Source organism: Protopterus annectens, chromosome 8.part0, assembly GCF_019279795.1.
Source record: "Protopterus annectens isolate FY-2018-M chromosome 8.part0, PAN1.0, whole genome shotgun sequence".
Taxonomy (NCBI): Eukaryota; Metazoa; Chordata; order Ceratodontiformes; family Protopteridae; genus Protopterus; species Protopterus annectens.
This window is the reverse complement of record NC_056741.1, coordinates 14293179-14321076: the sequence shown is the minus strand read 5'-3', so window position 1 is coordinate 14321076 and position 27898 is coordinate 14293179. Positions and strand designations below refer to the sequence as shown.

Genomic DNA, 27898 nt, shown 5'->3' with positions numbered 1-27898 from the left:
ATTAGATGCTCCTTTACAGCATGATACTTTGTTTGGTGCTAAAGCAGAAGAGGTGTTGAAGAAAATGGAGGACAATGCTAAATCTATGCAAACAGTCAAGGATTTCTTGCAGGTACAGCCTCTCAGATTTAGCAGGAACTGGCCTACAAAAAATTGGTCCTTTCCAGTGTCAGATAGACCAGAAAGGGTCCTTTCCAGTGTCAGACCAGAAAGGGGCAGATACAGATGCCCCAGAGGCAGATCACAGCCCCAAGGGTCCTTTCCAGTGTCAGACCAGAAAGGGGCAGATACAGATGCCCCAGAGGCAGATCACAGCCCCAAGGCTCATACAGACCTAAACAGTGGGGTGCTTCTACCTCCAAAAGCGGAGAGGAAAAATCACAGCCATACAGAAAACAGTCTCAATGACTTCCCACTTCCAGCACCAAGCACTTATCTTTTGGCAGCCCCTTTGGGAGGCAAACTAGCACCTTTTCCACAAAATTGGCACATGATCACACAGGACCAATGGGTTCTACATATAGTTACAAGGCAAAACGGCATGCCAGATCTGCCACACAATCAATAGGCAGAGGCACAAAAAAAAGTTTCATCCCTCATGGACATGAGGGCAATTCAACAAGTACCAAAACAAGAGCAGGGTCAAGGATTCTATTCAAGACTGTTCTTGGTACCCAGAAAAGACAAAGCCTGGAGACCTATACTGGCCCTATCCATCCTAAACACATATCTGGATATTCCAAAATTCAAGATGTTGACTCTACAGCAGCTTCTGCCAATGTTAGGCAAGAAGGCTTGGCTTGTGACTTTAGATCTAAAGGAGGCATACCTGCATGTCCCAATCAGACAAACGTGCATAAGATACCTCAGATTCAAAGCTGGCTCAATGCACTACCAATTCTCTGCACTGCCCTTTGGCTTATCTACTGCACCCAGGGTCTTCACAAAATGCCTGGCACCAGTAATTGCATTTTGCCGACAAAGAGGAATACAAATATATCCTTACTTGGATAACTGCCTTATTCAAGTGGAGAACAAGGACATTCTACTACAGCATCTGGCATTTGTAAAAAGATTACTGACCAGTCTAGGGTACACAGTAAACGAAAAGAAATCAAAACTCATAATCTCTCAAGAGATAATATTCCTGGGCGCAAGCTTAAATACAACTGCCCAGATGGCTTATCTCACACAAGACAAACACTGATTACTTATTTCAAAACGTTAGCAACAGAGACCCAGTTATCTGCAAGAAAAATTCTGCAGGCCTTGGGTTACATGGCATCCTGCATTCTGCTAATTCCATATGCAAGACTGCATATGAGGAAAGTTCAATGGTATCTAAAAAGTGTTTGGACTCAACATTGCCACAGCCTGGAAACAGTAATTAACCTCATTCCCTGCCTGCAACAGGAGTTTCGATGGATGGCAAAAGCCTGTCACCAGAACATGGGACAGCCATTCACCTTACCCACAGCCAGGCAGACTTTGACAACAGATGCATCGGACTACGCCTGGGGGGCCCATATGGCAGGAAAATGTATTCAGGGCACATGGTCCGCAAGTCAAATGCATCTACATATCAATCAAAAAGAGATGCTAGCTGTTCAGAATGCCCTAACAGCCTTCAAGGATCAACTTCACCCAGGACAACTACTAATAAGGACGGACAATACTACAGTCATGTGGTACATAAACAAGCAGGGAGGCACACATTCCTACCCCCCTCTGCAGGCTAGCCATGAACTTGTGGCACACAGCATTGACTTACCAAGTACATCTGCAAGCACAATTCCTGCCAGGAAGGAAAAATATTCTGGCAGACAAACTAAGCAGAAACCTCATGGATCCCCACGAGTGGAAATTGGATCCACAAGTTTTCAACATAACAAGGACCTGGGGATGTCCGGACATGGACCTATTTGCCTCCCCTCACAACTACAAAGATTCTGCACAAGGACTTATCACAAGCAAGCATGGAAAGTGGATGCACTCTCTTTCTGTTGGAAAAATCGAACAGTATATGCCTTTCCTCCTCTGCCACTCCTCCCCAAAGTACTCCTCAAGGTCAGACAAGAGAAACCAAAAATGATACTGATTGCCCCAGACTGGCCCCGCCAGCACTGGTACCCAATCCTGAAGAGCTTGTCTCACTGCCCAGCATGGACATTACCTCAAATGCCTCACTAATTGACCCAACAAGACAGTCAGATACTGCACAGCCAACTCAAAACCTTAAACTTGGCGGCATGACAGATAATATAGCCTCTCGAGACACACCTCTCTCTAAAGCAGGGATGGATGTTATTTTGGAGGCCAGGAGGCCTAGCACCAGAAAATCTTATGCAGATAAATGGAAGAGATTCTGTGCTTGGAACCAAGCACAAGGTATTGACACGATTGTTCCAAATATTCCTCAGATTTTACAATACTTAACTGAGATGCTGGATAAAGGCCTTTCTTTTTCATCAATTAAAATTCACGCTTCTGCCATATCAGCTCATTACAATACAGAACCACCTATTTTTTCACACCCCTTACTAAGGCAGTACCTCAGAGGGGCAAAAAACATAAGACCTCCAAGGAGAGCGCCAATACCTGCATGGGACCTCAACTATGTCTTGGAAAAACTCACACTACCTCCGTTTGAGCCAGCCTTTGCAGCTGACATAAAATTCTTATCCTGGAAAACAGCTCTGCTCCTAGCAATAACCTCTGCTAGAAGAGTCCTGAGTTACAGGCAGTCATGGCTGTGGAACCTTTTATCATTTTCCATCCAGACAGGGTTTCGTTGAGGACTAACCCTACATTTATGCCTAAGGTAGTATCCAGTGGCGCCCTTGATCAAACAATTCATTTGCCTACTTTTTATCCAAACCCACAGAATAAGGGTGAGAGAATTCTGCATTACTTGGACATTCACAGACAGCTACGCTTCTACTTGGACAAAACTAAAGCTTTCAGAAAAACTGATGAACTCCTAGTGGCATATGCTGTAGCATCACAAGGAAAACCGACTGTTTCAAAGTGGATAGGCCATTGCATTCGTTTCTGCTATTCACAGCATGGCAAATCAGTGCCTAAGGACATTAGGCCACACTCAACCGGAGCAGCAGCCACTTCAGCAGCCTTTCTCAGAGGAGTACCAACCAAAGACATCTTAGAGTCTGCAACCTGGAGTTCAGTGCATACCTTTACAAAGCACTATCACTTACCTCTCTACTCTAAATCCAGGGCAGGTTTTGCCACTGCAGTTCTGCAGGGCCTTATAGTCTCTCCTAATCCTATTTAGCTCCAGCCTCCCAACCTTAGCTTTGGGATTCAACCCAATTGTATTGACTGCAACAGTGAAACACGAACATAGTACAGTTGTGTACCTACCATAAATGTAGATGTTAGAGTGTATTCACTGTTGCAGTCCAGGTTACGCCCCCTCCATGCCCCCTTTTCTTTGCTGGGATTTATCTGTACTTTTCTATTTTATACAACCTATGTGGTGTATTTGCTTGTAGATGAAGGAAAAGTTTTTATGTGCATGCATGCTTATTGGCATAAATTAGCCTGCCAGTTTTGGGGCACCTGACATCTGGGGCAAGAAAAACTGAAGAAAATGGTGTCTGCTGCATCTTGTATACCCCTGGCGCACTGACGTTAGGGAGGAGGCGACAGCAACCGAGGCCAGACCTAGACTTTGGAACTCGGGCCGACTGCGGGTAGCCTGCCAGCAGGATAACCCAATTGTAATGACTGCAACAGCGAATACACTCGAACATTTACATTTATGGTAGGTACACAACTGTACTTTTTCTACACCCAGAAGAGCCTCGACTCTGCCTGCTTTGGACTGTGGTTCCCCCCCCCCCAGCTGCATCTGTGCCTGAGGCATCTACTGTGTCCCCTCTGGGACAGCCTGCCCAGAAGGATGTCTGGCTTGCTTCCCATTTGGAACCCCTGGAGTCTTCGATACCTCTCTGGAACACCCCATCGAAGAGGTCCCTCAGAAGCGTATGTGTAAAAGGAGACACCTGGATTCCCCTTTGGAATCCCTCACTGACTACACCAATCTGGATGGAGAAGGGTCCCACAGATCTCCACCCAAGGATGTTTCATTTGGTGAGCTCATGGAAATTTTTCACCAGAAGGGTGGTTGGTGTTCAAAAGCCATAATCCAATGGAATCTGTGTTTCTGGAAGCTTCTAGGTCAGGCCCATCTACTACTTGGGTGCCCACCCCCCTGCAGACCCCCTTATCAACCTTGTGTCCTGCAGTGTTTGGAAGGAACCAGACACAGCGGAACCTATCCCTAAGCAGCCTGATAAGATACTTTGTGTCCCTGCTGATTAACCACATTGGACTAAAGGGATTCCTATTGATGCCATGGTGGTTGCAGCTGCCACCAAAAAGGAGCTAGCCCAGCAGAGCTCCACTGCCCATCCCCCTAAAAGGGAGTCTAGGACTTTGGACAGGTTCAAAAAGTGGATTTATGCTTCAGCGACTTTCGCATTGCAAACTTTGAACTACCTGGCACATGTAACCAGGCTACAGAGGGACTTTGTCAATGAACTTTCTAGCTCGGTCTTGGGACTCCATGTTTGCTGAGGAGCAGAAATCCTATTCCTCAAGAATGGCCACCCTAACCTGTTCATGAGGTTAATCTCTCATACGGTAGAGGGTGCCTCACGGGCTGCCAGATCAGGTTTCATTGTTAGACGCTATGCCTGGATGTGGCTGTGTGATGGTTCAGAACCCTATAAGGCATCTTTGTCAACGCTTCCTTCGGTGAATCAACCCTTTTTGGTCCGACAGTTAGATGCACACTCCCAAAGTGGAAAGGATAGAAAGACACTGCAGTCAGATAAGCTTCTCTACCCTACAACTGTCCTTTTCTCCTTTTCCAGGAACCAGCATGGAGGTAAGAAATTATGGTTCCATAAGTTGCAGGGTCCTTTCCAAGATTCACAAGGGGACCTTTTGTTGCAGAGGGGGAAGTGATTCTAATAGATGCCACCCTCGTGGCAGTGGGGGGGGGGGGTCCAATGAATCAATGGTTTCTAGATTGTTTCTCTGACAGGCCCAATCACCGATCCCGAAGGATTGCCCAGCTGCTGTACTGTTGAGGCAGTCAGGGGACATTTGTCTCTACACCCAACAGCCAGGGAAGCCATCACAAAATATTGTTGTATGTCAAAGATTAGATCCAGAGGCTATTCTACATCCTTTTCCCAAAAACTTCTCCCAAGGAAGATCTTCCCGGATGTTCTACCCAGTCAATGGGAGGCTGTAGCATTAGAGATTGCAAAACTGCTCTCGGAGTCATCCAAAGTGTGCCCCCAAGACCAGCTTAGATCCGGCTTTTACTCAAGTTCTCTTTAGTGCCCAAAAAGACAGGGGACCTCGAACCCATTCTGGATCTTACTTCCCTAAACAAGTCAGTTGCCAATTCAAAGTTCCAAATGGTCACGCTACAGTCCATTTTGTCCTTCCTGCAGAAGGACGACTGGATGTGCTCTTTAGACCTTCAGGACACGTACTGCCACATAATGATGAACAGGTTCTCCAGAAGGTATCTCCTCCTCAAGCTGGGAGCCAATCACTATCCATTCCGAGCACTGCCCTTTGGTCTCACCACAGCCCCCAGGGTGTTCACCACATGCATGGGAGTGGTAGCAGCTCACATGAGACTGCAAGGATTCCAGGTGTTTCCCTACCTAGACGATTGGCTCCTGACTGCTCCCACCAGGTATTGACTGCTTTCAAGCCAGAGAATATTTACTTCAGCTAGCCTGAACCTTGGGCATATCTAAGAAATCTCTGATCTTGTTCCAGTTCAGGTCATAGATTTTATCAGAGCTCATTTGGACACTCCTTGGTCCCTAGCTCTCCTTACTCCCGACAGGATCTCCAGTCTGAGATCTCATGTCAGACAGATTGTGGACACACCTTCCTCCCAAGCCATTCTTGTTCTTTGGGCCTTGGGGTACATAGTGGCGACAGTTACTCTCCCTTGGCCCACCTTCACTTGAAAGTGCTTCATTGGAACTTAGCTGTGCAACGGTTACTTCTGTATTACTTAGTCTCTCATCTGGTGGATACAATCAGACGATCTCCAGGGCCGGCCTTTCTTCCTTCCTCCCACCTTGGCCACTGTGGCCATGGATGCTTCCCAACTTGGGTGGGGGGCATTATCTGGGACAGACAGTTCAAGGCACATGTTCCACTTGGAGACCAATTTGCATATAAATGTTCTGGAGGTGAGAGTGGTGCTTCTCGCGTTGCAAGCCCTCCTCTCCTCTCTTCCCACTGGAACTATTGCTATTCAGACAGACATGTCTGTGGTCTGGTACATCAGCAAACAAGGAGAAGCCAGATCTTATCCCCTGTGTTGAGAGGCTGTGAGGTTGTGGCAATGGGTGATCTCTTCAAACCATTTTCTCATAGCGATGCACATTCAGGGAAGTCGAACATCCTTGTTGACCAGCTCAGCAGGATCATCCTGATGCTTCACGAGTGGTCTCTAAAGTCCTGCAGTGGCAGACATGATCATCCAGAGATGGGGTCAACCTTGCTGCAACCTGTTTGCATCTCCCTCCAACACCAAGTGCAGCGAGTTTTTTTTTTCCTGATCCCTTTGCAGGAACAGTCATTGAGAGATGCTGTAGTCCATGCTTGAACCCCTGGTCTATTGTCTGTCTTCTCACCTTTTCTGCTCATTCCCATATTTCTACAGAAACCACAGAGGTTGAAGGGTCAAGTCATCCTCATTATCCCTGTCAAATGTGGTTATCCTTTCTTTGGTCTCACCTAGTTTGTCCACCTTGGACTCTGAAGGCCTGTCCAGATCTCTTGTCCCACCCTTTGGGACATTCCCATCCAGATCTTCCGAACTTGAAACTAACCACTTGGTTTCTCCACTTTCAGTGATGGTTAGAACTCGCGGGCTTTCCTCCACAGTCAGAAAAATTTTGATTGCAGCTCACAAACCGTCCACTAGGAAGCTTTACGACAGTAAGTGGAAGAGGTTCTCTATCTGAGCTCATCAGAACAATTTAGACCCTTTTTCTGTACCAGTGTCTGCAGTTTTGAACTTTCTGGCTCACCGTAGCTGTGCATGTTTTCTGTGGTTAAGATGCAGCTTGCTGCCATTTCCAATTTTCATGTAGGGGAGAACTCTCTCTCTCTCTCTCTCTCTCTCTCTCTCTCTAGCTTCATCTAAACTATGCAAGGCCTTCCTGAAGGGTACCTTTCTTCTACCTCCTCCAATTAAAGATCCATCCCTTCCTTGGGACCTCGCCGTAGTTCTTCAGGCTTTGGTCCCACCCTGTTTTGAACCTGCAGTGAAAGTAGACTTAAGTTCCTTTCTTGGAAAACTTGTTTTCTTGGTGCCCATTACTTCCTCTAAGAGGATTTCTGAGCTACAGACTTTATCTTGCAAACCTCCATATCTGATTTTTCACAAGGACAGCGTATCTTGCGTACCAATCCCCACTCTCTCTTGTCCAAGGTCGCTTCTGAGGCTAACTTAAACCCAAGTCATCAATTTTCTTACAAACTTTCAAAACAAGGGAGAGTGTCTTCTCCATATGTTAATGTGCATAGACAACTGCGTTTCTGTTTGAACAGAACAAAAACACTAAGGAAATCTGACTAGGAAATTTGACCAGCTTCTTGTATCTTTTTCTAAATCCGGATTAGGTAAACCAGTTTCCAAGGTTATTCTAGTCCACTGGATTACTAGTTGTATCCAACTTTCTTATTCCTCCAAGGGCATTTCCTTACCTTGGCATAATGAAGCCCATTATACCTCTTTACCCTTTTGGTCTAAACTTAATTTTTGCAGCTGCTACGTGGTCCACCCATCATACCTTTATTTCGCATTACAAGCTGGACATTATTTCCAGGTTCCACTGTGCTCCGGAATACCCTTTCTTGAGGGCCTCCAAGTTCTTTTAGTAGCTGGGGACTCTGTCCCATAGGTTGAAGACCAAATGAAGGCAACAACATTAGATAAAGAAATTAAGTACTCACCATAACGTTCTATCTGTGGTGTTGCCTCTCATTTGCTCTTTAGTCTTCCCTGCCTTTTTCATAGACCTAACGGATATTGTTGGGACAGATACTTCTGTTTCCATTTTGAGCTCCTGAAGTATTCTAGCTTTGTTGATTCCTTTATTCTAAGTAATTTCTGTTACCTTTGTGGTAGTTTGATTATGTGAGGTACTAGGTTGCAGCAAACTCGATCTGAGAGATTTGGAGGAGTGGAGCTCAGATGTTGGAGCCTACAGCTTTAGTATATGGCTGCTCGGATCTGAAACCCATAGGTTGAAGAGCAATGAGAGGCAACAACACAGATGGAACGTTATGGTGAGTACATAACTTGCTTTCTAAAAAAAAAAAAAAAAAAACTTGTGGTTTGATATTGGATACTATTTCCTTTGCCTAACTAATGTCTGTTTTTAATCTTCAAACACAGCTGTGGAATTATTTGTTTGAGACTGCATTTCCTTGCCAGCCATGGCTTCCCTGCTTCAGATGTTCTGTAGACAAACTTCACTTTGGTGCCCACTTATCAGGACACAGCGTGACTTTTTGGTTGGTGAGTCTGCTTAGCTTGCGATGTCATTTCAAATAAATTTAAACGCTTTGTTTAACGTTTAGACTTAACCAGAGAGACAAATCCACATACTGACCAGTTAAGTATTGTACTCTGATGCTGATGAACATGCCCTTAATATGAAAAGTTTTATTGTAGTAAAATGTGAGATTATTGCATTAGTTCATTGACATGTACACCTCTGAATATTATAACATTGGTAGGTCATAAATTAATTAAATTCTTATGAGGTCATTAACATGAAATATTATGGATGGTCTGGCATTACTAGGAAGTAGACCAGCTAATTTAGTAACAAACATTGGTATGAGCACTTTATAACATAGGGTAAGTAGGTATTAGATTAGCTGGTCTGCCGCCGGACCATTGTAATAATCACATGTTTTAGGTAGGTACTAGATTAGGTCTGCTCTAGGGTCATTGTAGTAATTGCATGTTTTTAAGTAGGTATTAAATTAATTGGTTTAGTATCAAACTTTTGGTTGCTACTGGATTGGCAAGTGGTTTTGCTGGCCTAGTATTAGGCCCATGGGCATGAGCGTATCACAGAGTTGATGGGTAACTGATTACTGGTCCAGTATTAGTTCATTGTTACAGATCTACTAGAATATTCTGAATGCTTTAGACCATTTCTTTGAACCTTAAGTTGTGAGACTCAAACCCTGCACCTTGTGTTTGTAAGACAAACACCTTAACCATTAGGGTTTGGGAGGGTGGCCTAATGGTTAAGGTGTTTGCCTTACAAACACAAGGTGCAGGGTTTGAGTCTCACAAGGGATAATTGGCTAGGCGTAAAATGGCTTGCAAGGGCAGTTAGCTTAGTACTAATCTATGAACCAATAAAACTGGATTAGTCATTCCTGTTCCATAACCCCCACCAAAAAAATGTTCTGTAGTCTCTTCTACCCCCACATATATTACATTTCCTTTCTTCCAGTTGTTTATACTTCATCGTTGCTTTTACTAGTAATCTGTTCCACAACATCCAGTGAAAAAAATCTTGCAGTTAAATGTAATCCTCCTCACTCTATCCTTAAGACCTTACCAGGGATTAATGTAATACTTTTCTGCAATGTCGTCATATCTTTCTTTTCCTGTTTTTACTACCTTTTGCTAACTGCACTTTCAGCTAATTGTATGCTTATAGTATTTCCCAAGCACCCCTTCACCCAAGACCTATTTTCAGTCCCCCTCCCAAAAAAAAATGAAACAAAAATCACTGTACTCCAAGATTAATACTTTCCCCATGTCACTCTCAAATGTGATCCAGGAATTTGTAACTACACTGTAAGATGTCGCCTTGAACCCCTAATAATAATAAAAATGGAGGAAGTTTATACATTTAGACACTTGTCTCGGTGGTGCAGTGGAGAGACAAATGTGTTGCTCATTTTTTTGTGTTTTTCAAGGGGTTAGGGATTCGCATAATGGTTAATGGGTTTGTGCTCTAGACAACAAGGTACAGTGTTTGATTCTTACCTTTGGGTTGGGAAGTTTAGATAGACTTCAAATGACCTGCAAGTGCAAATAATCTAGTACCAATCTATGAACTTAATAACTTCTTTCCCTCTCATTCCTACTGTTTCCAGTAGCTCCAGTATCTCTTATATGAAGCAATCGTCTTCATTATAAAGTACTGCTTTAGACCCAGTTACAGCACTGCTAAAGCGCTGTGGGCTGGGCTTCATGAAGAATGTCATCCTCAGTAGAAACGGTGGCAAATTGGTCTCCGCTAATTTGCTGCCCCCGTGTGACTGTTAAAGTGCAGAAATGCTACAACCAGATTACAAAATTTGCATGCAACCTTCCCAGTAGGTTTTATCAGCGTGTGCAGCTTCAAAAGCTGAAATGGCTGGAACTACCTCAACTCGGCTACACTAGTACACAGTCTAGTCTATAAACCAAATGTCCCTCTCTAAAAATATATTTGTCCTCATGTACCAACAAGAAGTCTTTGATCCACATACAGATCCTTACTAAGCATACACAAAGCTAAAAGTCCTGTATGGTAACAAAATCTCCAGAATGTGTAACTTACCCACTCTAAACCAAAGGCTTGGTGATCTTTCCTCATTCAAAACACAATGGAAAATCCACCTAATAGGAAAAATTGGTGTGGAGATTTCATTACATTAGGGATTGGGGAATTTGCCGTTTTCCCCACACTGAAGTGCGACCGCAGGTTTGGTGTATATAATTTGCAGGGTATGTAGGGAGTGCAGGGAGGGGGGGCAAGAATGTAGTTTTTTTTTTTTTTTGTTTCATTCAAGTTTTTAGAAACTCGAACATATGGTCTCAACCATAAGATGAAAAAAAAACACACGAACAGTTCCCCAAAGGGAACAAGGAATTCTCCCCAAACAGAAAAACAAACACTCAGGAAGCACTGCTGTAGCTGCCAGTTCTCGGTACCTCGGCTACACAAGCCTTCAAAGGAATAACTCAGTACATTTTAAGCAGCCTTTTGATATTCCCAAAGTTGATGTGTTAATACATTTAATTACATTCAATTAGTTCCCAAATCCAATTAAATACATATGAACCACTATCCGAGCTTAAAAGGTGTACCCCCATGTAAACCAAAAACATACAATGTTCACATTTTAAAACCTTGAGCTCTATAACAACATGCCACACTCACTCTTCCTACTTACTACCTTAAATATTTAAACAATATCTAACCATATTCCTTTCATGTAATAAATATGAATGTTACATATTCATTAAATGAGTTCATTAAGTGCGTTTTAAATTAATTTCATTTAACCATACATTCATCAGTATTTCATTCATTACATATTTCTAATAAATGTTATTTAAATAAATTAATTCAACATTAAACAAATTCATTATCCTGACACATAATGTTTAATATTTACCTAGTTCATTCACATGTAACTACCTATATATTGCCCTTATTATAAACATTCTTAACCTCTTTCTTCTGTTTTTACTAACTCAATCGATGTAACACCTAACTATCCCATTGATGTCCAAATTCAATCCTCTAGGAAACAAAGTACCTAGATTCACTATAATTTTGGTTTCTAACTTAGAGTCTCCATATGATGTCAGAGTTTCCAAAAACTCGATATTCTGACATAAACCCATATGTAATGTATCTTTTCACTCAGTAGGTAAATATGATAAAAATATACAAGTTACCATCAACTTGTTTTATGAATTTCTTTCATGTCTTTTGTTTTTCTGTTTGTTATTGTATCTCCTAGTTCTTTTCTTCCAGAGTCTCCGCTGAAAAGGGGTTCAATATCCAATTGGACTTTATTTTTATTTGTTTATATATATTATTCTCCTAAATGGAAACATAAACACTGTCCCTAAATACCCTTGCTTACCCAAAACAAATGGATTGATTAAGTAAACATATTCCATACTCCTATATTTTTGTATCTTGACAACATTTCATTCTGCTGAACCTCCATCACCTTTTGTCCACCATACTGTAAACCCAACGCATTGCATTCCACCATGTTAATGTATATAACATCCAGTTGTAAAGCAGCCTCAAACCCCTTTCTTTTATCCTTATGTAGTGTTAAACGTACTTTCAGTGATATTTCCACCAAAACCGTAAAACTACAACCACCCATAACTTTTTAACCATTGTAAGCAAATCATCCACATAATTCAGCACTTTGGGAAGCACAGTTTTGCTCCAGAACATTATCTGTTTTTCTTCAATACCTTTGCATACCATCCATGTCAGTGCACTAATAATCTAAACAACCCAGTCACTGGGCGTCCTTGTCGTACACATTTACACTTTTGCTCAAACCACCCTTTCAGCAAGTATGCTTATGTATTCACTTAAAAAAAATTAGCAACCTTGCTACATATCCGATATGTATACAAATCATTCCATAATTGATGATGATTATCTCCACTATCAAAAACCTTGTTCTATCATATGCAGTAATTTTCCTTAGTATCCCCATATTCTTCTACAGAATAAGAAATTCTTAACATTCTTAACTTTGATACCCTAAGTCCTCTCATGTGCAACTTCTTCCAACCTCTTTTGAAAAATCTTCATAATAATTTTTATATTTGGCGTTGAGACTAAGCAATGTCTGTAGCTCTGTAATTTGCTTTTTTCCCAACAAAACTTGTATAACGCCAAGACAGACTACATCATGCAGCACTTTACTTGACACTTTTTTAAATACATCTCTTCTCCTTTAGTCCCATATGAAACTCCTGACTCCATTATAACCTGAAACAATTTGTAATATTTCCAGCCTTAATCACCACATCTAACAGTTGCACAGAAATCTCTCTAATTTATTTTATCATTTATGTAACTTCTTTGCACATCAGATGACTTTTTGACAACCTAATAGTTGTATATCAGTACTCCTTACCACAGTCCTGATGCATTTTTTTCAGTTTCCATTGTACCCTGCTATACATTGCATTATACAGAATCCACCATGACGTCTGTGAACCACATAATGGTTCCATACATTTGTAATCTAAAAACTTATCTTTTCATCATCTAACAGCCATAAAGTAGACACTATCCCAGTTAAACTTTCCACACACACACATACACTTGACTTTACTCCAGACAGAATCTAACTCTTCCATGTCTTAACATTCCAGCTGGTCACCCACTGTATCTAAGTACATGTTAACCATTCGGTACTGACTCATTTCTTTTTATTACTTATTTATTATTTATTTTCTTTTAATAACTGTATAGACTTAAACACTACAAAACTCATAACTCTCATTCTTATCTTGTAGTCTGCAATAAGCACACAACCTGGTTCTCTTGACTATTATGGCTAAAATTACAAACCTGCTATTAGAAATTGACAAACGCCTAAATAATCCTTACCCATTCACTACATTTCCAACCTCCCACTTCCAAGGGGACATCATCGGCATGTTCAGCTTCGTCATAAGTGGAATTGTCCAGGCCACCTTTGGACAGAGCAGACACTGAAGCTTTGTGATTGCACACCTAGTGCTCTGGCTTTACTTGTCATTATCTTACTCCATTCATGCACTTGCAAGTTTCTTCTCCACCTTGGCGGGAAGTGCTCATGCCTGTCCAGCTCTCCAACAAGAAAGTCTTCCAACCCCCTACATCAAAAAAAGAATAGGAGAGTTTCTTGGGTGCCATGGTCATAGTTGTTGTGAGAACTAGCCTGTTCGAATGCCATCTTGGATCTCCCTTACAAAAAAAAAAGAAGAAAAAGGCTGCTGCCCTAGTGGGACTAACGTGGTAAGCAAAGCATAAATAATAATCAACCCCCTCCTTTTCCCGTTGCCCACATGGGAAGAGGTGTCCCATCAACTGTTCTCTCTCAAGTCGGTGCCAAACGCGTATCTTCTTTGACAGTCATGCCTAACTATCGCAAGTCTTCTCTCACACATTCCATCATGTCTTTACTGGATACCTTTGTTTCCTTCTGACTTCTTCCTGTCTATCTCACAATCTTCTTCACTAGATTGTCTTCTGCTTTCCTGCATGTGTACCCAAACCACTGTAATCTCTTCTCTGACCTTCTCTAAATTGGAGCTTAGGTTCTGCTCTGAAGTTCTTATTTGTTTGCCGGTCCCACAGTGTGCATTTAACCACCCATCTCAGGCACTTCATCTTCATCTTCTACCTTCCTTAACTTCACTGCCTGGTTTCTGTATCGTACAGTAGTACTAGTCACATCCACTGTTTTGTACACCTTGCTTTTCAGCTTCTTTTGCATTCTTCTGTCACACACCAACCCTGATGCTGTGTACCAGTTGATTGCACCCCTTCTGATTCTAGCTTTGACATCTTCATTTAGACTCCCCTTCTCCTCAACCATCCCACTCAGGTACTTGAAGCTGTTAACTTGTTCCACTATTTTCTGTCCTGTCTCCGTTTTCAGCTTGATTTCCCCCATTTGCTGCCATTAAAACTGTCCTGTTCCGTTTTATCCCGTGTGCTTTCAGTTTTGCATTCCATTCTTCTCTGATTTAGTGAAGTTCTTGTTCAAAGTCTGCCTGTAATATCACACCATCCTCATGCAGCAGTTTTGCTGATCTGTCCCCTGCTAACCTGTTTGCAAATGTAGTCCATCAGCAGTGGGCTCAGAGCAGAGCCCTGATGCATCCCACTCGGAACTCCTCTGTGAGTCTGAACACTGTATTTGTGTCATTGGGTCCTTGTACATAGCGTAAACTAATTCTTCCAATGTTTCTGGGAATTTGAGCCACCAAGGGACTGTTCAAATCTGCTTTCTTTAGACCTTGTCATGTGCACCAAAAGTTTAGGAATGGCCAGTGGGATTCTCTCCTCATCTCTAGCTTCTTCTAAGTTTTCTGTCGTACTGCAGACATTGGATCAGTCATGCTGCACCCAGATCTGAATCTCCCATCTTACTTTCTACTACTACTATACATATTGCTTTATCAGTCACCCTTTCCAGAACCTTCATACAGGGTGACAGGAGTTTGATACCTCTGAACTATCCACAGTTGTAGATGCCCCCTTTGTTGTTGTAGTGTGCTTTATTCTCCAGTCATCTTGGATACCTCCTCTCTACACTTCTATGACCACCCTCTGGAACCATTTGTCCCCTAACTCACCCAACATCTTGATCATGTCTGCTGTGACACTCTGTGAACCTTCTGCTTTTTTTGACGTCATTTTCATTAATCTTTTTACTTCTAGGGTGGTCTTTCCTCTCATTCATTCTTGACTGAGCCCAGTGCAGTCCTGGCAAAAGCAATTTAAAATCTGACCAGAATTTACAATTTACTTTGCATCTACACATGCACAATATTTTCCAAAAAGAGGATAAGTTGTAGCATCAGTACCCTTTCCCTGGCTTTTGGAAATACTGCTACCATTTTGTCATAGCTAACAAAGCAGGTGCACACCACACTGTTTACTCTGTCAAACTTTAGTTATTTAAATTGTAGCAGTTAAGCTTGACGTTTGGTTTGAGCAGAAAAGATGTAGGTGTACTGCTCAAGTCTCCACATTGCCCATTTGTACATCTGTTTTTATTGGGCAGAAACAGTGTTGCCCTTTTTGCAAGTATAGACTGTTGACGTGCAAAAACTGCTGCTCTGTTTCTTTCCAAAGAAAATGGACAGCTGCTGCTGCCAAGCCTGGGCCTCAGCAGCCATGTAAAGAAGTTGGCTGGATAGTAACTGCTGTAACCGTTGTGGAGCTCAGATTGCAGAAATATCTGAACATGTAGGCTCCACTTTGGCAGGTATTTTGACAGATTTAACTCAAGATCAGCTAGTTATGTGAAGAAAGTTGAGACCAGGATGTCTGTGATGGGGGAAAACCTTAGATCTGAAGTAGGAACTTCATTTGTCAGCAACCTTTGGGATACGGATCCGATCTCGGATCCGAGCAGGCAACTTCTTATCATAGCATAGATCCGAGCTCCTAGCCCCTCCCCTTACCCATAATCCCCTGCCTACCCTAACTGACCTCAGATCTAGTTTGCCGCTCTTCAAGCAACAGCTACATTCCAGAGCTCAGCGTTTTGTGAGAAAAAAAAAGGTTTTTCTTCCTTCTTTCTGAGTGAGTGATTGTGTGTGCGTGATAGGTTACCCTTAACACTAATCTTATTATTAATTTTAGCTTTCAGCTTAAATTTATTTTAAAGTATTTCTCCCTCCCCCGCTGGTCGTAGTGTGTGTGTGTGACTTGAGTGTTAGGGGCCTAGTGAGTGTGCTTTACTGTAGTAATGTCGGAGGCCCCTAAAGCTATTTTTTCGAAATGCACCGAGTGTGGCCACAAGCTTTCACCGGCTGATGACCACACTCGGTGCGTTAGGTGCCTTGGGGTTGAACACCTCTCCGGGGTGCACGATTTGCGTGGTGTTCAACCCCAGGGCACTCAGGGATCGTAGGTCGAAGCTAGTCCTGGCGGGCCTTCTACCCCCAGACTCTGCTTCGGCCTCCGGTACTTCGGTGCCTGCTACCCCCCGGTAGCGGTCACTCCTGCCTCCCTTCCTCCGACCGGGACTCAACCTCCCGCTTCGGCTCCGGAGGATAGGGAGGCCAGGAAAGAGAAGCGGCGGGAGAAGCACTTTAAGCGGCGGGCCGATGACTCCTCTTCGGCCCCGCCCGCCAAAAGGGCTTCTCCGTCCAAGTCTTCTCGATCTCCTCCTCCTCGGATCCGATCCCCTTATTTCTCCCCGGGACCCGAGGAGGAGGTGATCCGGTCCCCGTCGAGGTCATCGAGGCGACACTCCACGTCTGCCTCGGTGGCCTCTTCGAGGTCCACTTTTAGTATGTCTGATGCGGACATGGACCGGATGATGAGGAGATTCATCCAGGCCCAGATGCAGATGGGAGTGCTCTTGCCCCCCCCCCCTCCGGTGGGGAGCTCGACCTCTTTTTTCGCTCCTATAGCTCTTTCTCTGATCCGCATTCCAGGTTCGGAGCGCTCGGAGCAGAGCCACGTTGGATCCGGGGGTAGGTCGGAGCCGACCGTGCTGGGCACATCAGCTCCGACGGCTCTCTCGAGTTTGTCGGATCCGACCTCTCGGAGCCATGGGCCGAGCTTCGGATCAGAGGGATTCGGTGTGCTTTCGGCTCCGTCCCAGTCGCACACTGGTCCTTCGGCTCCGACGTTCTCGGCGCCGGGTCCGATCCCCGCTTCGGATCCAAGTGGGAGTCTGATCTCGGATCCGTCAGAGCGGCTCCCCCTCGGCTTTCGCTGCTGTGGAGAGGGCACTGTCGAATGCTTCCAGGCCTCCGGTCCTGGCTTCGGCTCCCTCCCGCACTCCTCATCTGGTCCTAGCTCCCCTCATCCGGCCCTCGGGGCAGCCTGCCTCAGTGCCTCTAGGAGTTCCAGTGGAACAGGATACAGCCCGTGAGGACTCCTCGGACAGCCCCCCCGAGGAAATTCCTCACAAGGCAAAGTGCAAAAGGAGGCACATAGACTCCCCTGAGAGTCTCACTGAAGATACGGACTTGGATGAAGGGGAAGGCTCCCCTAGATCACCCCCCCGAGGAGGTTTCCTTTGGAGACATCATGGAAATGCTCAAAATCAGGGGTGGGTGGTCTGCCCCTAAGGCTTCCTCTGATGAGTCCGTATTCCTTGAGGCGTTTGAGGCAGGACCATCTACCTCTTGGGTGTCCCCTCCACCCGACCCCCTGGTGGATCTCATATCCTCTAGGGCTTGGAAGGAACCGGACACCGTAGAGTCTATCCCCAAGCGTCCGGACAAAATTTTGAGCCCCCCTGCAGAGAGATCACACTGGAGCAGAGGTCCCCCTGTGGATGCCATGTTGGTGGCTGCAGCCACCAAGAAAGAGTTGGCTCAGGAGAGCCCCACGGTTCATCCTCCAAGCAAGGAGTCTCGCGCGATGGACCATCTTGGGAAGCGGGCCTTCAGTTCAGCGACCTTCTCTATGAGGGCCTTGAACTACATGGCACACGTTATTCGGATGCAGCGGGATCTAATTAAGGAATACGCTGCTCCCCCCCCCCCCCAGGGTCCATGTCGGAGGGAGACAAGGATCTGTACTCCTCAGAGCTATCTCGAACACCTCTATGCGGCTGTTGTCTCATGCTACGGAGGGAGCCGCTAGAGCAGGCGGAGTCGGGCTTGTCATGAGGAGACAGGCCTGGCTCCGTCACTGTGACTTCTCGGAACCCTTTAAGGCGTCATTCGCGAATGCCCCTTTTGATGGTTCTGAACTTTTCGGCAAAACCGTTCGCGACACTCTTGTCCAGAGCGAGAAAGACGGGAAGACCTTGTCTGCCGTTGGAGTCCACTTCTCTGCACCCCAGAGGTCCTTTTCCAAGAACCAAAAGGGTCGGAAGAAGATGTGGTTCCGAAAATCGCATCAATCCCAGTCTGCTCAGGACAACCTGTCCTCTCGTGGCAGAGGAGGACGCCACCCCAGAGGCAGAGGGGGTCCCAGGAATTTTGGGTCCAGAGAACCGTTCTCTGAGAGGCCCACGCAGAACCCCTGAAGGGTTACCCGACTGCTCCACTCTGGAGGCAGTTGGGGGGCATTTTTCGAGGCACCTAGCAAAATGGGAGTCCATAACAACGGATCGCTGGGTGCTTCGTATTATATCCAGAGGTTACCAAATTCCCTTTATAGTAAACCCCAGAATCAGAAGCCTTCCCGACGTTCCACCCAGTCAGAGGGAGGCGGCTGCTGCAGAAATTCAGCAGCTTCTGCAAAAAAGAGCCATCCAGCCCGTCCCCCCAGATCAAGTCGGATCAAGGTTTTACTCCAGGTTCTTTCTGGTGCCAAAAAAGACGGGGGACTTTAGGTCCATCCTCGACCTCTCTCTTCTAAACCTGGCGGTACCCAAAGAAAAGTTCCAAATGGTCATGTTGCAATCCGTCCTCCCTTTATTGCGGCAGGACGACTGGATGTGCTCCATAGACCTCAAGGATGCATACTATCACATAGTGGACAGGCGTTCCAGGAGGTTTCTCTGCTTCCGGCTGGGAGCCAGTCACTTTCAATTCATGGTCCTCCCCTTCGGTCTCACCTCAGCCCCCAGGGTGTTCACCAAGGTCCTAGCGGTAATAGCGGCCCACCTGAGACTCCAGGGAATTCAGGTCTTTCCATACCTGGACGACTGGCTCCTTACAGCCCCAACAAGGCATCTACTTTGTTCAGGCAGGGATTATTTCCTCAGTCTGGCTCCACTATTAGGATTAACCATCAACATGACCAAATCCTCTCTCATCCCTACACAGGTGTTGGATTTTATAGGGGCGAAACTGGATTCCAGACAGATGCTTGCGTTCTTGACTCCAGATCGGCTTCGGAACCTGATGTTGTACGTGCAGGCCATCCTTCAACTGCAAACACCTTCGGCGGTATTGATCCTGAGGGCCCTAGGATCTATGGCGGCTGCAATCCCTCTACTGCCATTGACCCGGTTGAACATGAGGGTTCTGCAGTGGACCCTCCAGGTGCAATGGTCCCTGTCTCGCAACCCCCTGTCTCACCCCATTTCCTTAAGCAAGGTTTGCAGAAGATCGCTCCTGTGGTGGCTCCAGTCTCCCAACCTCCACACGAGGCGTCCCTTCTCACTACTTCCGCCAGTCGACACAGTGACCACAGATGCTTCTCGCCTGGGGTGGGGGGGGGCATTTTTCAGGCAGGACAGTCCAAGGCACATGGAATGACGTAGAGACCTCTTTGCATATCAACGTCCTAGAGATGAGGGCGGTGCTTTTGACGTTGCAGGCACTACACAACTTTCTTCCGGTAGGGACGATTGCAGTACAGACAGACATGTCGGTCGTCTGGTACATCAACAAACAGGGGGGAACCAGGTCTTACCCCCTTTGCAGCAAGGCCATGAGAGTGTGGGAATGGGCGATTTCCACCAACCGCTTTCTCATAGCAACGCACATTCCGGGACGTCCAACATTCTAGCGGACAGGCTCAGTCGTACTATCCTGACTCCTTACGAATGGTCTCTCAACCATCGAGTTGCAGAGCAAGTATTTGCCCGATGGGGGCAACCTTGTTGCGATCTTTTTGCCTCTCCTTCAAACACCAAATGCAACGATTACTTCGCTCTGATCCCCCCTCCGGGGGAGTCCCTGAGAGACTCGTTAGTTCATGCTTGGCCTCCCGGTCTGCTTTATGCTTACCCTCACCTTCCCCTGATGTTGAAATTATTACAGATAGCCAGGCAGTCGGGGAGCAAGATGATCCTCATTGCCCCATTCTGGCCTCGTCAGATGTGGTTCCCTTACCTATGGTCTCACCTAGTGTATCCACCATGGATTCATGGTGATCTCATTTCTCACCCTCTCGGTCTTCCGACTCCGAACCTGGTCAACCTCAAGCTGACGGCTTGGTTGCTCCAGTTTCACTCCTCATAAGGACTCCCGGGATCTCATTACTGGTCAAAGCCATTCTTGTAGCAGCTCACAAGCCTTCCACCAGGAAGGTTTATCGGAGTAAGTGGAAACGCTTCACCATTTGGGCAGAACACCGTCGTTTAGACCCTTTTACAGCCCCGATATTGTCGGTTCTAGATTTTCTAACCTCTCTCTTTCACCAGGGGGCTAGTTCTTCCACAGTCAAGGTACAACTGTCAGCAATCTCATACTATCACGTGGGGCAAGAGTCTGGCCCTCTTATCACTGCCAAACTATGTAAGACCTTCCTCAAGGGTACCTTCCTCCTTAGGCCTCCAGTTAAAGAGGTGGTACCTCCATGGGATTTATCCTTAGTCTTGCAGGCCTTGACTGGTCCCCCATTCGAACCGGCGGCCACAGTTGATCTCAAATTTCTCTCTTGGAAGACAGCTTTTTTGGTGGCCATAACTTCAGCCAAAAGAGTGTCGGAATTGCAAGCTCTTTGTGTCAAACCACCATATCTGGTCTTTCACCCGGATAGGGTTTACCTCAGGATCAATCCGTCCTTTCTACCTAAGGTATCTTCAGAAGCGAACATCAATCAATCTATCAACCTTCCAGTGTTTTTCCCTAACTTTCATAACAAAGGAGAGTATAAGCTACATTCCTTAGACGTACACAGACAACTACGTTTTTATATCCATAGAACAGCTGATCATAGGCAATCCGATCAGTTGTTTATCTCCTTTGCCAAAAGTAATTTCGGAAAGTCAGTTTCTGAAGTTTCTCTCTCTCGATGGATCTCGAGTTGTATTCTTTTAGCATATCAGAGCTCGGGAAGGCCTGCACCTCAAGGAGTCCATGCTCATTCTACTAGGGCCGTTGCCACATCTGCGGCCATTCAAGCTAGGGTTCCACTGGATGACATTTGTTCCGCAGCCACTTGGGCTTCATCTCACACCTTTATCAGCCACTATAAAATTGATATTGTCTCCCGAGGTAGGGCATCCTTTGGCTCTGCGGTGCTCCGGAATATCCTTCCATGAAGGCCACCCAAGATTTAGGTTGCTGGGGACTCTGTCCCAAAGGTTGCTGACAAATGAAGTTCCTACTTCAGATTAAGAAGTTATGTACTCACCATAACGTTCCATCTGAGTAGGTATCTTCATTTGTCTGCAACCATCCCCCTGACCAATATGATCGTTCTTGTGTTATTAGCATATGTTCCCATTGGGACACTTTTATCTGCTGTGCTATGGGGCAAACTTGATCTGAGGTCAGTTAGGGTAGGCAGGGATTATGGGTAAGGGGAGGAGCTAGGAGCTCGGATCTATGCTATGATGAGAAGTTGCCGGCTCGGATCCGTATCCCAAAGGTTGCAGACAAATGAAGATACCTACTCAGATGGAACGTTATGGTGAGTACATAACTTCTTATTTGTCCATGATCGATTTGGAGCTTTGGGAGAGCAGGCCGAGACTTTTAGCAGGTGAAATGAGATTGAGATTAGAGCTGGTGGAACATTGGCTTTAAGAAATAGAAAATATGGGCTGCACTGCTTAAAAAAAACAGTAGATTCCAAAGACTGCAAGTTCTCTGTGTGAGATAAGTTTGCCAAGTAGATTAAACTGTAGAATGACAAAATGAAAATAGATCCCATTGGTAGTCTTTGGCCCAATGACTGTAAGTAAGGATGTACTTTTTTAGCTACCTGTATATGCAGATAATTTGAATGTTAGCTTGCCCTTCTTGAAATGGGTTATTTTCCAGTTCCTCCTCCTGCGCTGCTTTGATCCCGTCCCTAGACACATCATTACTTCCTATGTGGTCTATGGCATTGAGTGTTTTTTTTTTTTTTCCAAACATCTTTGCCTTTGGTTATATGTGAAAATGTAATCTTGCATTTATATAAATGAAAAACATACAAAGTGATACCACTTTAGTTGCAAGCATTTTACATCACAGACACCATTGAAATAACTGTAGTTGCAAACATTGTACATCACTTATAAACCTTACAGTCACTCAGTTAAGCATTGTATGGCTCATTCAAATCCTGCCTCTTAAGCCTCATTCCTGCCCTGCATATATTTTTCTCACAATTCCCAGTTTTTCCTATGTAGTTTGCTCCTTCCCTTTTCTGAAGATCCCAATTCCAGTTGTTTTATCTGTTACTGTATTCACTACTACTAGTAAAGTTGGTCTAGATTTCGATTTCCATTTTCTAGTCATTGCTTTTTTGGCAGCCACCATAATTGGACTTGGCAAGGCTTTACTGTGTCTACGCAATTCGGAGTCTGTAGCATAACTCAAAAAATCATCTCTCCAGCCAATGCAATCTGCTCACCCACCATCTCCGACAGAGCAGTCTGCAGGGAATCCCTAAAGTCTGTCAGCTCATTACACTCCCAAAAAATCTGTTCCCAGCTACCTCTATGGCATGGAGTGTGTTACCTAATATAACTTCCGCTGAGTCCAAAGATCATAGGGTCATAGAGTACGTTCATAGATTAGTGCTAGGTTAACTGTCCTTGCAGGCCATTACCTGTCTTTCCCTATTGTGAACCCTCTTATTAGTTTTGTTGCTTCAGTATGTCCCACTTGCACTGTCTGTTTTTTGGGTGGTTTAAGATGGTATTTTATATGAAGTGGAATATTTTTTTTTGCAAGACCATGAAATACATACAAGTGCGGCCATTCTCTGTGAACCACATTTTCAGAGTTCTTTCAGTTTTCCATTAAGCATATTTCAACTTCTTATTTTTTTTTTTTTTTTTTACTTTAGTACAGTCTCGTAGTCTAAAACTTTGTCTTCTGCTTCTAGACTTTTTCTTCCACTCCTTTTAACTTCTCCATTACTGGTTCTTTTTTGTTTTGTTTTTGATTTTTGCTCTTCCCATACCTTCTGCCTATTCCTCTATCTCTCTTTTAAAAAAAAAAAACTTTCCTCTTAGTTTTAGCTCTCCAGTTACTCTTAATATAACCATGTTCAAGCTTATTATGTTTGAGTTTCTGCATTCTCTTTCCAAGGTACAAGTTCAGGATTTCTGCTCTTATGCACTTCTTTATTATTTGCACTTTTTTTGTACAAATGTCTCACATGTTGACTAGTTAGAAGTTAGCTTTCCACTACAGCTCTTTTGCCCATTCACAATCCCAGAATGTATATCATCACCACCGTTCCCCCTGATGAGTGTAGGGATCCATGCCATCAGTACATTATCTTGGGGTCACCTTTTTGTCCACACATGAGGAAGCTCTTGTCTTCAACCTTTTTGTCAGTAGCCATTTGAAATGTTTGGACCCACAAGAGTAAGTCCTGAAGTACAGAGATTGAATGGTTGAAAGAACAGACCAAGTCCGAGATGCCATTTCTGAGAATATTCTCTTTTGTCCGAGGTGTGTCTGTGTCTGAGTTGGTATGTATGAGTTCAGGAATGTGGAGGGCTTTCCCCCGCATTGGGGGGGGGGGCAGGGGGCTTTCTCCCTGCAAAAAGTTTAAGGAAAAAAGTGATTTTTCAAGATTTGTGCTTCTGTGTTTTTCCCTTTTTTCCCTTCAACTTGTTGACATTTCAGTAGGGAGCCTACTTGGTCTCTCTCACTTCTGCTGTTCCTACTACTGGACCTCTCACTTCCAATTTCCCTCCATCCCACCACCCTTAACTTTTGCCTTTTCTCTGTATTTTTTGTATCTGCATCTTCCTATAAGTACCCCTTCTTCCTTCCATCTCTTGACTGTGCTTGATTTCTCTTATTCCATTCCTTCTGGTTGTTTTTCATCTTCATTTTCGTGTGTAGTGTAACACTGTTGTCTCCTCCTGGAATTTCTTTTCTCTTCCTGTGCTGGTCTTTTCTCCCATGCATTGAAAATCTCCAGAAAAAAAAAATCTCCTTCCTGTTTGGGCACATATTTCCTGTTCTCCCTCTTCTTCCATTCATATAAGAAGTGTAACTTTTCCACTTTAGTACCTCCCAATTTTAGAATAACCAACATATTGTCTTATAAAACAAAGTCGGGAAAATGTCTTCCTGTGAAAAAGGCTGAAATCCATTCCTTTCTTTGAGCGATGTATTTGGTAAATACCAAGTTGTGAATCTTTAACATTTGTTGACCCAGATGCACGTGTTTGAAATGTGGGAGGAAACCAGAGTACCCAGAGGAAACCCACGCAAATACTGGGAAGACATGCAGACTCCACACACAAGGCACCCAGCCAAGAATCAAACCGTAGAACTCTTGCTGTGAAGCGATCATGTTAACCGCTACACCACTGTGCCGCCCATTATGAGGGATTGCAGAAGGTGACTGCGGGATTGTGTGGGATCTTGGAAGAAGACTGCAGGAAATTGTTTTCAGTTTCAGATATGACTAACCACAGTTGTGCCAGAGAATGGAAACCATGTTTTGCATTTACTTTTCCATGACTGTGGGTGACATTAATAAAAGTGGGACAGAGTCTGCTAGTAGAAGGATCAGACGAGACTTTGATAATTCAAGAAGCTACTAATTCTTTCCTGAAAGTCTTTTAGATGGCAATATGTTTCTGTTTGCAGTTATAGAGGAGACTGAAGGCAAAGACCATTTCTGAGTCTCACCCCCCCCCCCCCACATACACACACATACACTTCCACTTTGAGCACTGAACCAAAGGCACTGATTCTGCGTGTATTACTGTGGATTTCTCTCCCCCTCCCAAGTTGTACAGTGACATCTTTAACCACATCCCCACTGATATTCCTACTTCTACAAGTAAAGCATACTTTTATTTTGTTTAGATTTATTGTCTTCAGCCTGAGACCATGTACTGCTTACTGATTTTGCATTCTTTGATTTGTTCTCATACAACTGTCACACCTGGCTTTCCTTGTATTTCTAATACTGAGTTTCTTCCTTTTTCCCTGTTACAGCCTTGTGTTTTTCAGAACTCTACTAGTGTTTTGCTTTCTTGTCACACATTTGTTGTCTTGAATTCAGTTTTGAGAATTAGTAAATCTGTGCGATGTTTGGAGCTATCATTTTCTGTGGTTCAGACCGGCAGCTGTACTTAAATGACTTTCACTGTGCTAGTATTACTGCTCCTCGGATGACCTTCCATTCCATTCATAGGTAGGTACTAGGCTATCGGCCCAAGGGCCTACGCAAGCCTAGCCAACAAGGTTCCCTGGCTTACGCCACCCAAGCAAGTTATTTTCCTGTGCCACTGACGAGCAGACACACAGAAGTGATCCCCGGGGTGTATTTCCTATTTCCCATCCACTCATCAAGATTTTTCTTGAAGAGTGCTAATGAAGAACTTTGCTTGACATAGATGGGTAGCCTGTTCCAGAGTATGGGAAGTCTCTGGGATAGGGATCTATCCCTCCAGCTTGTCCTGTTTATTGTGGTGACAAGGTTTAGGTCCCTAGAGCGTGTAGCTCTGAGGGATTGGGATTTCTTTAGGTGTAGCATGTCCAGCAGCTCTGGGTTTGACATGGCTTTATATGTTAGGCAGAGATCACCTCTGAGTAGGCGATATGCTACGGAGTAAAGCTGGAGTTTTTTGAGGCGGTCAGTGTAGGGCATTTGTTTGAGTCCAGTAATCCTCTTTGTGAGGTACTTCTGTGGCCTTTCCAGCTGCTGCAGATGTCTTGTGAGGTACATTCCAAAAGGGGCGTTGTACTCTATAATGGGTCTAATGAGTGATGAGTAGAGGGTAACGATTACCTCTTTTTTTTTTTCCTGGATGAGAACCCTTTTATGATGAGGTGTGCCACGTAGAAGGACTTCATGACTACTCTGGCGATGTGACTATCGAAGGAGAGACTGTCCACCTGGGTCCCAAGGTCTCTTATCATGCATTCGGTGTTAAGCAGTTGCTGCCTATGTGGTAGTTCATGGGTACAGAGTTTTTACCAAAGGGGATGACACTGCACTTTTTGGCATTGAGCTTGAGGCCATGGCTCTGGCACCAGGCATCTGTCTTGGAGAGGCCCTTCTGTAGGATGTTCACATCATTTGGGGACTTGACTATGGCTCCTAGTTTGCAGTCATCTGCGAACTTCGTTAGCCAGAGGCCTTCTGTGTTAGCCTGTACTTCAGAGAAGTAGATACCAAACAAGAGCGGTCCCAGGACGGAACCCTGTGGTACTCCACTTGTCACTGGTTTGAGGTCGGATTTGGAGTCTGCAACTTTTACAGTGTGGGTTCTGTCAGTGAGCCAGTTGGCAACCCATCTTGTGACGTAGGGATTTATGCCTAGTTTATTGAGTTTAGCTATAATTCCAGAATGGGGGATGGTGTCGAAAGCCTTGGCGAGGTCAAGATAGGCTGTGTGAACCACTTTACCCTCATCTACAGCTTTGGTGACTGCCTCAAAGAAGTCGATCAGGTTCAGGAGGCATGATCTGCCTTTCACAAACCTGAACTGGGTGGGATCCAGAGTTTGGAGGTTACCAATGTCTTTGTTTATGAGTTCCATGGCTTTGCAGACCAGGCTCGTCAGGCTAATAGGTCTATAGTTCCCGGGATCAGTGGTGGCTCCCCCTTTGTGGAGTGGAATAACTGTTGCTGTGCGCCATTCAGTGGGCACAAAGCCTGATGCAAGGCTATTATTGAACATGGTGCTTAAGTGGGGAGCCAGTTCATTCTGAAGTTAGTGTAAAACGCAGCCTGGGATGTTGTCCTGTCCCATGGATGCTGTGTTTTTGGCTTTAGAGAGTGCAGCTTTCACCTGCATAGTTGTGATTACAGGGACTCTGCATTCTTCCTGTATAGATATGGGCCCTTTATGGGGTGGGGGGTAAAGTTAGCACTGAACCTCTCTGCCAGGATGTTGGCAGTATCAGTTGTTTCTGTAATTTTCATGCCTTTGTGCTGTAACTCAGAGCAGATCTGGATGTTGCCATTGAGATTCTTGACATAGCTATAGAATGCTTTGTGGTTGTCCTTGGAATTAGTGACAATTTTATTTTCGTAGCTAGCTTTGGAGGATCTTATAAGGGATCTCAGCTTCTTACTGAGGCTGACCAGGGAGCTCCTCCACTCATGGGATTTTACTCTTTTGCAACAGTTTCTTCCTTCTGTTGTACAGTTTGTTTATGGCAGGGCCCACCAGATTGGCTTCCTTTTTTTGGGGGGATAGCGTCTTGGTTCTGTTTGGGATAGCACGATCCATGCACTCATGTAGGTGCTTATAGAGCACATTTGTGTAGGATTCAGCAGTTGTAACTGTATTGTCCATCTGCATGGATGTCATGAAGTTCACTACTTCTGTCTTAAGAAGCATGAAGTTGGCTTTGGAGAAATTTCTTACTGTGGTTTCCTTAATGGAGGGTGGTGGGGGTGGGATGTGGATCTCAAGGGTGATTAGCGTTCGGTTGGATCGGACCAACGAGGAGTTGACTTCAGGTGTGGAACACCGGTCACTCATGCTGGTAATGACTAGGTCTAGGATATTGTTGCCCTGGTGGGGGTGTGGA

At 44.7% G+C, this 27898-nt stretch overlaps 1 protein-coding gene across 1 annotated transcript in view; it reads left to right on the top strand.

Moving 5' to 3' along the window:
* The window catches only part of MRPL51 (mitochondrial ribosomal protein L51), a 182218-nt gene that overhangs the window by 42787 nt on the left and 111533 nt on the right, over positions 1 to 27898 (top strand). Inside the window, exon 2 of the mRNA XM_044079567.1 lies at positions 8471 to 8593. Within this exon, the coding sequence (XP_043935502.1) occupies positions 8512 to 8593 (82 nt within the window). The 5' untranslated portion in view covers positions 8471 to 8511. The remainder of the gene's footprint in view (positions 1 to 8470; positions 8594 to 27898) is intronic.